This window comes from Hipposideros armiger, unplaced genomic scaffold (genome assembly GCF_001890085.2).
Source record: "Hipposideros armiger isolate ML-2016 unplaced genomic scaffold, ASM189008v1 scaffold_1393, whole genome shotgun sequence".
NCBI classification, from domain to species: Eukaryota; Metazoa; Chordata; class Mammalia; order Chiroptera; family Hipposideridae; genus Hipposideros; species Hipposideros armiger.
This window is the reverse complement of record NW_017732743.1, coordinates 40764-52239: the sequence shown is the minus strand read 5'-3', so window position 1 is coordinate 52239 and position 11476 is coordinate 40764. Positions and strand designations below refer to the sequence as shown.

General features: G+C 42.5%; 1 protein-coding gene across 3 annotated transcripts in view; it reads right to left on the bottom strand.

Annotated features, from left to right (window-relative positions):
- Positions 1–3078: 3078 nt before the first annotated feature.
- Positions 3079–11476, bottom strand: part of LOC109377401 (N-formyl peptide receptor 2-like) — a 29609-nt gene continuing 21211 nt past the window's right edge. The window contains exons 1-2 of one of the 3 annotated variants that reach the window (XM_019633730.1): positions 11020–11134; positions 3079–5101 (exon numbers count right to left, since the gene is read on the bottom strand). In XM_019633730.1, the coding sequence (XP_019489275.1) occupies positions 4047–5090 (1044 nt within the window). In that variant the 5' untranslated portion in view covers positions 5091–5101; positions 11020–11134 and the 3' untranslated portion in view covers positions 3079–4046. Of the gene's footprint in view, positions 5102–9365; positions 9504–11019; positions 11135–11476 lie in introns of those variants that run through there. The other 2 variants (XM_019633731.1, XM_019633728.1) reach the window with 2 other exon arrangements.

Sequence of the window (11476 nt, the reverse complement as noted above, 5' to 3'; positions counted from 1 at the left end):
CTGAACTCGAACCACTGTTGCTCAGAGCTCAAACTCTTGAGTGAGCTCTTAACAAACTGAGCCACTTGGCCGGCCCTGTGTGTGTGTGTGTGTGTGTGTGTGTGTGTGTTTTTAAGTTATTGCTGAATAGTAATTTACTCTAAGAATACCCTACAACTTGCTTGTTCTGTTTTGGAGAAACTTTGGGGTCTACTATGAAGAGTTTTGTAACAAAAATTTGCGAACACATTATTGAGCAAGAATACATATAATTGAGGGTATGTGGGGTTGCTGGGTATTGTAGAGTCTTAAAAAGTATTAAGAGAAACTTCAAGTATACACAAAGTAAATACTGAGTCACTATCTTCATTAACTATAAATTCCAATTTCATTTTTCTTTTTTCTACTCTGGAATGTTTTAAAGCAAATTTTAAATCTGTCATAAGTTACTTAAGTCTATGTCACTAAACTCATAAGGACTTTAAAAACAATAGTCATAATGCCACTGTCACACCCAAAGAAACTATTTTTTTAATTGGATTGATTCTTTTTCCTGTTCAGTGTATTGATTTTTCTTATATACCAAGAAAAGTTGTCTTTTTAAGAACAAGTAGCAATGGGCTTTATAGCACCAGCAATAGACATGTACAAGAAAATCAACTAAATCATGTGTGATCTTTTAATTTATCTCTTAATAAACCCACACACATATAAAGGGACATGTGGTGCAGTTATTCATAGTAGCATTGTTGATAACAGCAAAAGATTAGAAACAATTTACAATGGGTATTAGTCAAAAGTCCAGAGAAGCAGTTAGAAACAAGTGTTCATTAATATGTCACTGGTTAAATTTTGTCACATCAATCCAATGGAACACAACGCAAACATTAAAAAGAATGAGGAAGGTATGTACTGATGCGATACAAGCATTGCATCTCATTGCTGAGAAATTACTTGCATCTAGCTGGAAGGATGGCTGAAAAAAGGATTGTTTTAGGTGTATGACTTTCCACACACTTCTGGTGAAGGAATGAAGGGGATGACTATGGGGTAGGAAGTGTGAGTCTCTGCCACATCCTACCCCTTTGTCTGTTCAATATCCCTGTATACTCTTCTCCCCAAACAAGTAGTTCCATCCTATCCTAGAGCGACAGCCTGAAAGTTTTATTTTGGAATTTGAGATTCGATCAGGCCTGGAAGTTTTCCTTCTTGGTAAGCATTCCATGAACTTCAAAGAGTCCTCAGCTTCCAGACTCTCTCAGTATATCACGGGGCAGTGGGAATGGGGCATCCACAATGAAAACCTCCAATGAAGAATAGAAAAGTGGAGAGGATGTAGCAGGTACTGTTGTACTGCAGTTATGCCAGTGGCGGGAATAGTAAGAATTCCCCACCCTGGCAGTGGAAGAAATGAATTAGCCAATTTGGAACCACTGGTTCTATCCAGAGGATGTACGCCATCCTTTATGGTTGCTGGCATTTCCCTCTTGGAATTCTTAATTGTTTCTTATTTTCTGTGGCCACCTTAGATGGACATTGGAGTGTATACATTTTTTTTTTCTTTTTTTTTTAAGATTTTTTTTTTATTGGGGGATTGGGGGGATGGGAACAGTGCTGGGGGATTGGGGAAGGCGAACAGACAAGTTGCTGTCGTTTTGTTCTTCAGTCTAGTTGTGGAGGATGTTGCTTCACTGGCCCAAGTTGGCACCATCATTGCGCTCTTCCCAGGCGAGGCAGATCAGTCACCGGCTTCTGGACGGCCGTTCACTGCGGCGGCTGGCCGCTCACTGCGGCGGCTGGCCGCTCACGCTGGCTGCTGGCTGCTGGCTACACACGGTAGCCCATGGCAACCCACTGCCACAGGGACTGCAGCCTACGCCGTTGCTGGCGACTCACTGCAGCCCAGCTCCAGGTTGAGCTGTTGTTCAGCATCTTAGCTGTGGAGGGCAGTGTTCACTGGCCCTCATATGTGGGATCCGAACCGGGGCCCTCTGGCATCCCAAGCGAGTTCTTAACCATCGCGCCACTCGGCCGTCCCGCAGTGTATACATTTCTTGGGGAGTGAAAAACACATTCTAGGAGTTCAGAATGCAAGTGAAATGGGTAAATTTCTCTGAATTGGAAAAGCAAAACCTTAGGGGTGACATGAGGGGAAGGCAGAAAAAGTACGACTGAGTGAAACAGTGGATGAATGAAGGATTAAAAAAAAATTAAATGTCTTGGGGTATCATAGGTTAACAATATTGTGTAAGTTTCAGGTATACAATTCTATAATATACCTGTATATTGCATTGTGTGCTCACCACCCAAACTCTAATATCCTGGGTGAAGGATTTTTGATAAAACTACCTAACAGGTATTTTGAGTTCTTTTTTTTAGGAGGGGGGTGGGTGTTTGCCAATGAGCCAGGAATATATGTTACACAATAAAGGACAATTTGTGCATCATTATTTACACAAAGCAAGAAAAAAGTCTGTGTACTATTGAGGGTGAATTTATTTAAAAATAAAGTTTTTAGTCAATAGCCAGAGTACTTTATTTGAAACAGAAACTCAAAATCTGAATTGTTCATAAAAATGTAAGCTTCATGAGAATTTGTAAAAATTGTTGGCATGGGGGTGAGAATTCACTGACATGGCCCAATTCATGATACGAAGGTCAGAGATACTTAACTAGACATCAAAAGTTTTATGTGATATCTGGGTGATACTGTTTTTTTTAAAGATTTTTTATTGGGGAATTGGGGGGATGGGAACAGCGCTGGGGAATTGGGGGAAGGGGAACAGAGAAGTTGCTGTCGTTTTGTTCTTCAGTCTACTTGTGGAGGACGTTGCTTCACTGGCCCAAGTTGGCACCATCATTGCGCTCTACCCGGGCAAGGCAGATCAGTCGCCGGCTTCTGGACGGCCTCTCACTGCGGCTGCTGGACGCTCACGCTGGCTGCTGGCTACACACGGTAGCCCATGGCAACCCACTGCAGCAGGGGCTGCAGCCTACGCCGTCGCTGCGACTCACAGCAGCCCAGCTCCAGGTTGAGCTGTTGTTCAGCATCTTAGCTGTAGAGGGCAGTATCACTGGCCCTCAAATGTGGGATCAGAACCGGGGCCCTCTGGCGTCCCAAGCCAGTTCTTAACCATCACGCCACTCGTCATGCCAATAAATTTGACAGTTGGGATGAAATGGCTAAATTCTTTGAACGTTACAGTTTACTAAAATGACAGAGAAAATAGAAAATCTGACTAGACCAATAACTATTAAATAAATTGAACCTGTTATTAAAGCTTTCTTGTAAAGAAACCCAAAGACCCAACTAGCTTTACTGGTAAACTTCTCTAAACATTTATAAAGGACCTGACACCAGAGAATAGACTCAGAGGAATCACGTCCCAGGTCTTTTTAGGAGGCCATTATAACTTTAATATAAAACCTGACAAGAACATGGGAGGAAAGGAAAAGAACAGATCCATCTGTACATAACCACAAATGCAGAGATTCTAACCAATCTAGTAAGATTAATCATAAATGTATGAAATACTTCATGGCCAAATGTGGTTAATTCTAGGATTACAAGGGTGGTTTAGCATTCAAAATATAATTTATGATGATGTACACGAAAGGATAAATACAGTATGATCATCTAAATATATGCAGAAAATACATTTGATACAATCTAATTACCATTCATGATTTAAAAAACAAAACCATTGCTAAACTAGGGATAGAAAAGTTATGAGGTCAGATAAAATAAAATAGTTAAGAAAACCCATACAGCAAATATTTTATGGTGAAATAGCAGTTTTCTCCTTAATATACTCTCATCAAAGCTTTACAAATTCCCCATCACTCTGTCTCTTCTCTCCCCTTGTTCTCTTCCCACCTTCACTGTCCCCAGGGTATAGGTTGAGGTCCTCAAACCAAAATTGACACCGATAGTACCATATGTCCCCCAAATCAGGGACACCAAATTATTTTTTAGGATGACTGGCTCAGTATGACCCACGATAAGATGAAGCTGGAACTGGGAGAAGGGTAGAGGCAGGCAGAGCTCACAAATGTCCCCCAGCCTCTCACATTTCCTGTAGCTCGGCCTCTGTAGGAGGTGAAGCAGGTTTGGTTGTTGTGTCATGGGTCTGGGCTGAGTCCTCGGTAAGGGCCCTTTCCAGGCTGGCAGGTAGGGAGTGGATCAGACTCTTTCGGAAGTCTTGGCCCACAAAGACGTAGAGAATTGGGTTGAGGCAGCTGTTGAAGAATGCCAGGGATCTCACTGGATTAACAAAGATTATGTACTTCTGTTGAAACAATGACTCTCTGGACCAAGTTGTGTTCAGAAGGGCAATCAGTTGAAAGGGGAACCAACAAAGGAAGAAGGAAGCCACGACAGCAGTGAGTACTCGTAATGGACGACTGGAACCTACTATGCCTTTTTTGCGGATCTTGGCAGCTATGAGCCCATAGCAGATAGCGACAATGGACATGGGTGCACTGAAGCCAATGATAAACCGGATGATCGATCTGACTGTGGACACCGTGATGAGCACCTTCAGCCTCTCTTGAGGGGTGTCACCCCAGGATGCAAAGTAGAAAGCACAGTATGTATTCCCTCTTCCATCACTTGCTATGGTCATGAAGATGAAAATTTGCGAGGTAAGGACTAGTGCAAGAATCCAGGGTACAAAGATCACTTTTTTAACCAGACTTACAGTGCGGTGGTTCTGGGCCCAGACTGGATGCAGGACACAAATATAGCGGTCCAGAGCAATGAAAGCAATGAGGAAAACACTTCCAAACAGGTTTATGTCCACCACGCTGTAAACTAACTTGCATAGGAACCAGCCGAAAGGCCATTGTTCTCTCAAGACCATTGAGACCATGAGGAATGGTAGAGTGGCAGTGAAGGAGAAATCAGCTAAGGCCAGGTTCAGGAAACACAAGGTGGTGACAGTGTGTGCCATTCGGAATCCAGTCACCCAGAGCACGAGCCCATTACCCAGGATGCCGTGCACAAAGGTGATTCCAAGCACCACCAGTGAGAAGTACTGCAGAACACTGTATGCAGTAGACTCATAGAGCGTCTCAGATCCATTCAGAGGGCTGGAGAAGTTGGTTTCCATCTTGCCCACACCTGAAACATTTCAACAATGGCCATTTCTTAGCTGCGAAGCCACCTTACAGCATCCCTGTTCAGGCCCACTTCACCTTCCACTATGGCTCCCACTCCTAAAAGAATACCCACTCTACCGCACCTGTGGTCAGTCATGCTGTAAATTTGGGGCTTCTTGGCTATTCCCTTGGGAAAGGATAGATCTCCATATTCCTATGGTTATGAACATGCACTCCACCTATCAGGCTGATTACTTAAGTGAGAAGGTTACAAGGCTCCTGTCTACCACCCAAGTACTGAGCTGAGGTGTGTAGACCACAGAAAGTTGGTGGTCGGCATCTTCAGCTGTGAACAGTGAGGGAAGCACTAGACCCGGAGTCTGTGGGATCACATCTTCTTCCACCCATGACTCAGTGCATAGGTGCTGGCAGGCTCTGCAACCTCCTCCTGCCCCAGGTACCCCCAGACTCCCAGCTCCTGGCCCTCCCCTATGTGAGAACCCTTGACCTATTGTTTGGTTCATCTTCAAGTTAAAGTTTCAGAGAGTGGTTTTAGTTTATAGTTGAAGGATCTTGAACAGTTACTGATAATATGTAGTAATGTGTTACATCCCGTGGATTCTGTGTGGGAGGCAGTCAGCAAAGGGAGCCTTATCTCTGCATTCAACCCTCTGTTATTCATTGTCTGTGTTTGATATGGAGCTCTTCTCTGCTTGGGATGCAACGGTTTTCTCCTATTGTTTAGCTTTAGCTCAGTGACATAAAGAATATGAAAGTAGTAGGTTTAGTTTTATTTGTGGGGTTTTTATTGGAGACAGTATTACATTAAGTGGGGATCTAGTTATATTTATGGGGATCCAGTTTGTACTACATACAACTCTACAATGTCCATTATTTCCTCTTTCATAAAAATAATTTGATATTCAGAGCCATTCTGAGATTTGCCAAAGGTCACTTATGTAATACATGGTACAGGATGGCCTACAATTCAGCTGCAACTGAAATCCAATTCATTCTTCACACTCAACTATGACAGACTAACCAGCATTCACTGTCCACCTAACCAGCATTCTTCTCTGCTAGCTACACCCCAATTTTGATGCATTACTCACCCTTCATTGAAGGAGTTTCCATCTTTTTTTTTTTTTAGCTGAACTATCCTGCTACCTGTTGGCAACTCAGCGGCTGCTCAGCTCGGGCTGGATTCGAACCGCTGTTGCTCAGAGCTCAATCTCTTGAGCGAGCTCTTAACCAACTAAGCCACTCGGCCAGCCCTCTCCATCTTTTGATGCAAATCTTGATAGACTCAGTAGTAGCTGGAATTTCCTTTGCTTTGCAAGGGATTCTTTAGCAGTGAGCACCTGACTAAATCCTGGACACTAACACTCAGGAAGATATTCTGGGGAGGTCCTGGGATGGATTTCTTTGCTCTTAAGAATGAAAATGCACAAAAATGTCGTGTCTGCCTCTAGACCAGGTCACATCTGTAATTATTGCCTCCAGATTCAACCCAATGTCTGTGTGACCCACCTTGCCATGACACTTGACCAACAAATTTCTTTATACTGTGGTGTGAACTTTATCAGAACGGTCCTGGGTGGCTGTCAAAATGCACACTCATGAACCTCATTCAAAAAATCTACATTGCATTATTTTGTAGGGTGTCAGATGGTCACATGTCTTGCTAGGGAGACTGCATCATGGATGGGGTAGAGGCTTGATCACTGCACTGTACACCTGAAGCCGATGTTGTATAATATTGTATGTCAACTATAAGTGAATATATATATATATATATATATATATATATATATATTCATGGGATGTTGAGTATAGTGTGGGACTGGAGTAACGGGAATTGTAATAGATATGTATGATATTGGGGGGGAAGTGGGGCGGCAGATTGGGGAAAGGGGGGTGGTGGATTGGGGAAAGGGGGTTGTCACTTTGAGAGGTATAAAGTATAGCTAGTGCACTGTGTTGTACAGCTGAAACTAATTCTAAAAAATGTGTATTTCACAATAAAAAATAATTTAAAAAAATCTCTATATAGCAGCCAGTGTTATTTTCTATGGCCACGATAATTTGCATATCATCTTGGTGTAGGCTATTCTGCCTCCTGAGGAGAAATAGCAATTTTCAGCATCTATTCACATTTAATTTTTGTAATAATATGGCAAGACATCCATTATCATCCCTGTCTTACCGAGGAATAACCCTTGCCCAGGGGTTTCAGCAGTATGCTCACCACCATGCCCAGCCAGTCTGAAAGCCAGATGGAAACATTTCCAGAGACACTGTGTTTGCCACTCTCAAGTCCTGCCTTTCAAGAGTTCCCCCAGAGGTATCTGGGGATGAGCATACCCTGGTACGACAGTTTGCCTCACTCCCTCCCTTCTTCTCTTTCTCCCTGGCTTCTTTTCTCCCTGCCTTCACCAGTCACTCTCACAGGGCTTCTATGGGATGTTGCATTATGCAGTGCAGGGTTTCCTAACCTTGATATTTGAGGCTGGATAAGTCTTTGTTGTAGGGAACTATCCAGAAGCTTCTAGAATGTTTAGTTGCATCACTGGCCTCCTTTTGCTAGATCCCAGTAGCAACCCCCTTCACTGGTGACAACCAAAAGTGTCAAATGTCTCCTGAGGAAGAAATCATGCCCCCATTGAGAGTGACTGTTACTGTGTGGAGTACTGGGCACAGCACTTAAGTCAACCTGTATTCTAATCTCATGTCTAACACCTGCCCAATATGAGGGCAGACTCAGTGACATCTCTTCAGTTTCCCCCTCTAGAGAATGCGGTGACTTTGTGGTGAGCACTCAATTTTAGGTGAGGATCAGGTGAGATAACACATGGAAATCCTTTAGCTGATCTGAGTGTCTTTAACACATGGGAACTCTGGTGCTCATCAGGCTCTGTTCTGTGTCCTGGGACTCAGTCCTGGACCATGCATTGTAGAAGTTCAAGTTCAGATCAAGAACAATGCCATAACAATCATGGTTACTACTTTCTGTATGATCATTTTGTGTGGCCCAGAGCTCTTCTTTTAACTCTGAACTCCTCTCACATGGCCCTCGAGGGTTGCAAGTGTGAATCTGTGTAAATCACTGAGCATACTCTGGGACACTGTAAAGATGGAATCATGTTAGAAGTCATTAGTATAACCATTGTACAGATGAGGAAGTGAAAACTGAAACTGGTCCCATTAATCGTTTAAAGCCTGCCGTTAGAAAGAGATAGAGCCTACATTTGAGCTCAGGCCAATGAGTTCCACCAGAAATGTACTCTTAACTTTCTTCCCCTGTATAATTCCTCAATAGGCTTTCTCCACCCACTCAGCATGCTACAAAGTATTCAAAAGATATGATGAGCTCAATAATCTCTAAATCATTGGTTTAAAATGTTCATACAACAAGGAAGGATGATTGTGCAATGACAGGTGGAGAAGTCCAGTGAGGCAAAGTTGTGAAATTATGGGCCCAGCCTAGTTGCAGAGTTGGGGAGAGAACCTGTGTGCCCCAGATGGTACTCAGATGGATTATGATGATTAATTGTTGAGCCCTAAGAGGTGATGTACAATTTATCATCTCCAATTACAACATCCTGGCTTTTGGATAAGTGTCATTATCCATGGCTCTTGCAGGGGAAGTGACCTATCCAATGTCACAATTATTAAGGGCTGAAATGGATTTATGACCACAGATTTCGCATGGAAACTCGCTTACTCTATTCATCATATTTGCATTTTCATGCTTTGAAATAATTGTTTCAGTTCTGCTTTCTCCTCCAAGTTTCTAACATTCTCCTCCAAGTTTCTAACATCCTCCTCCATTCTTGCTCTCAGCTGATACCTTGGCCTCACATTTTAGTGAAAAAATGGTAACAATTTGTTGTGACCTGTTTAGCTTTTTCTCACACAGTTCCTCCTGTCTGTCCACAACTGTAACAGGGAGTAGAGTTCTTGTTCATTCCAGGTGACACAGGGAGTCAAGAGCTCTCATCTATTCCCTCCCCATATTTGTTCTGAACCCTCCCACTCTCAACTTCCCAAGAACTACCCTCACTATATCTTTTTTGCCAAAATGTCCCAAAGATTATCTTTCTACTAGAAAATTCTATGACATAAACATGATCATATCCCTTCCCTCAACAAAGAATTCATCCTCAGCCCATACTCCTTTCCAGCTTCTGCCCTGTTTCTCTAGAAGATGGTTTCAGTGAGGAGGATTCACAGCCAGACTTTCAGAGGCCATGTCTCCACCTCCTCCCCTCCCCTTTCCTCCTAACCGCACTCCAGTTGTCTTTGTTCCTGTGCACTCCACGGACTGTGCTCTCAGTAAGGATGCTTATGGCCTCATGACACTGACTCCAGTGAGGCCTTCTCAGTTCTTATCCTGATACCTCTGTGACATAGGACCCATTAGACCACTTCCAATTCTTAATACACAGTTTTCTTATGCCTTGAAATGGTAAAATGCACATACAGCCTCTTTATTATCTTTATAGCTCAATTAGTCACTTTTTGTCAATCCCAATTACTAGCTTTTGCTCCTTTAAATTTTGGGGTGTCCAAGGGCTTGTACCTCCCTCCCTCCATCCTCTAGTTTTCCTATAAGTGATATCATCTGGTCTCGTGGCTTGTAATACTGCAGTGATAACTTGTGATCTAAGTAATCAGCTTTGGCTTCTCCCTGAAGCTCTAGCCTGATATAACCAACTGAGTTTTTGGCATCTCCCCATAGGATTCCCATAGGCACTCCAAACCTAACATTGCCTGAACCAACCGCTTAATTCTTCTATCTCCCATATCTGCCACATATCTTCCAATAATCTGTGTCTCTTTGGAGCTTAAACATTCAGTAGAATTCCCCTTCCCTGACCACCCAATCTGAGTCAAGCCAATCAATTGTATCTACAAAGCAATTTAATCCACACCTGGAATCATCTTGTGACCACTACGCTTGTCCATGGCTCTCGTCAGCCTGCTTATTGACACTAACCTTGCAAATAGCTTGTTCTTTCTACTGATGCTGCCACTCCCCCTCAATCCATTTTCTAGACAGAAGCCAAATGATCTTTTAAAAACACAAATCGTATCATGACATTATTTTGCTCCACACACTCTAATGGCTTCAAGACTCCTACCTAACCCAAGCTTACCCAGCACTGGTGATCTGTCCTGTGTATCGCTCAACCTCACCCCTCCACTGTCCTCTCACCCACTGTGATGTACCCACACTGCATTCTTTTGACTGCTGAACATGACAAGTTCATTGCCATGTCAGGGTTTCTGCATCTATTGTTCCTTCTGTGTACCATTCTCTTTCTTTTAATCTTTCTTTCTGGCTCTTTCTGAATATTCATATCTGAGTTTAGATATTATATCGTCAGAGAGGTCCTATCTGACCCACAGTGCTAAGCAGCTATCCCAGGTACATCCTATCTCACCAGGCACTATTCTTGTTTATTTGTCCATTCATTTTATTTTTTATTCCAAATACCCTCCACATTAGTAAGTATCCTCCAGAAGACTATTCAGTTCTTTCAACGAGACAATCTAGAGTAACATTGTCCAACAGAACCATGAATGAAAGCCTCATATGTGACTTACAATTTTTTACAAAGTAAAAGGAACTAATTTTAAAATATTAAGTTTGGTAATAATATGTTTTATTTTACATATGAAAACAATATCATTTGAACACATAACCATTTTAAGAATTATCAATGAGCTATCTTGCATTCTTTTTTCTTACTAAGTCTTTGAATATACTAAATGCATTTTATACTACAGTACATCTCAGGTCAGATTAGCCAGAGTTCAATGACCAGATGAAGCAGAGTATTCTATAATGGACAGCCAGCTCTAGAGGTTAGGAGGCATCTGCCTCACAGTAGATGTTCAAATAATCATTTTTAAATTGTCAGGCTTCTAACTTACCAGCCGCTGAGACCCTTGTCCTGTGGCCTGTTCCTGGCTTCTAGTAGAGTGAGTCAGGCTGGAAGGGCTTCAGTAGGTGCTTTATTGAAGAACAAGGGGGCGGGACAATGGAGCTCAACCAATCAGGTGACAGAAACTCAGAGCTTCTTACAATTTCCAGAAATCACCCTGGCTATGCTGACAGCATACTCTTTTTAGAAACTTAATGTCTGAATATTTTCCTTATCTCCCACCTGCTGAGAGAGACAGGAGTTCAGTCTTCTAAATATCAGAGGTCAATGCATCTGTGTGTCCAGGCTCTTTCTCCTTCAGTGATTCAGGAAAATGGAAGAAACATTTACTGAGGTGAGAAGAAATAGAGGCAAGCAATAAAAACAGAGGTGAGAGTTAAACAAAAACTCGTTTCTCTACTCACACAACACTTCTGACACCAAATATGTGGGTTTGTTCTACACTA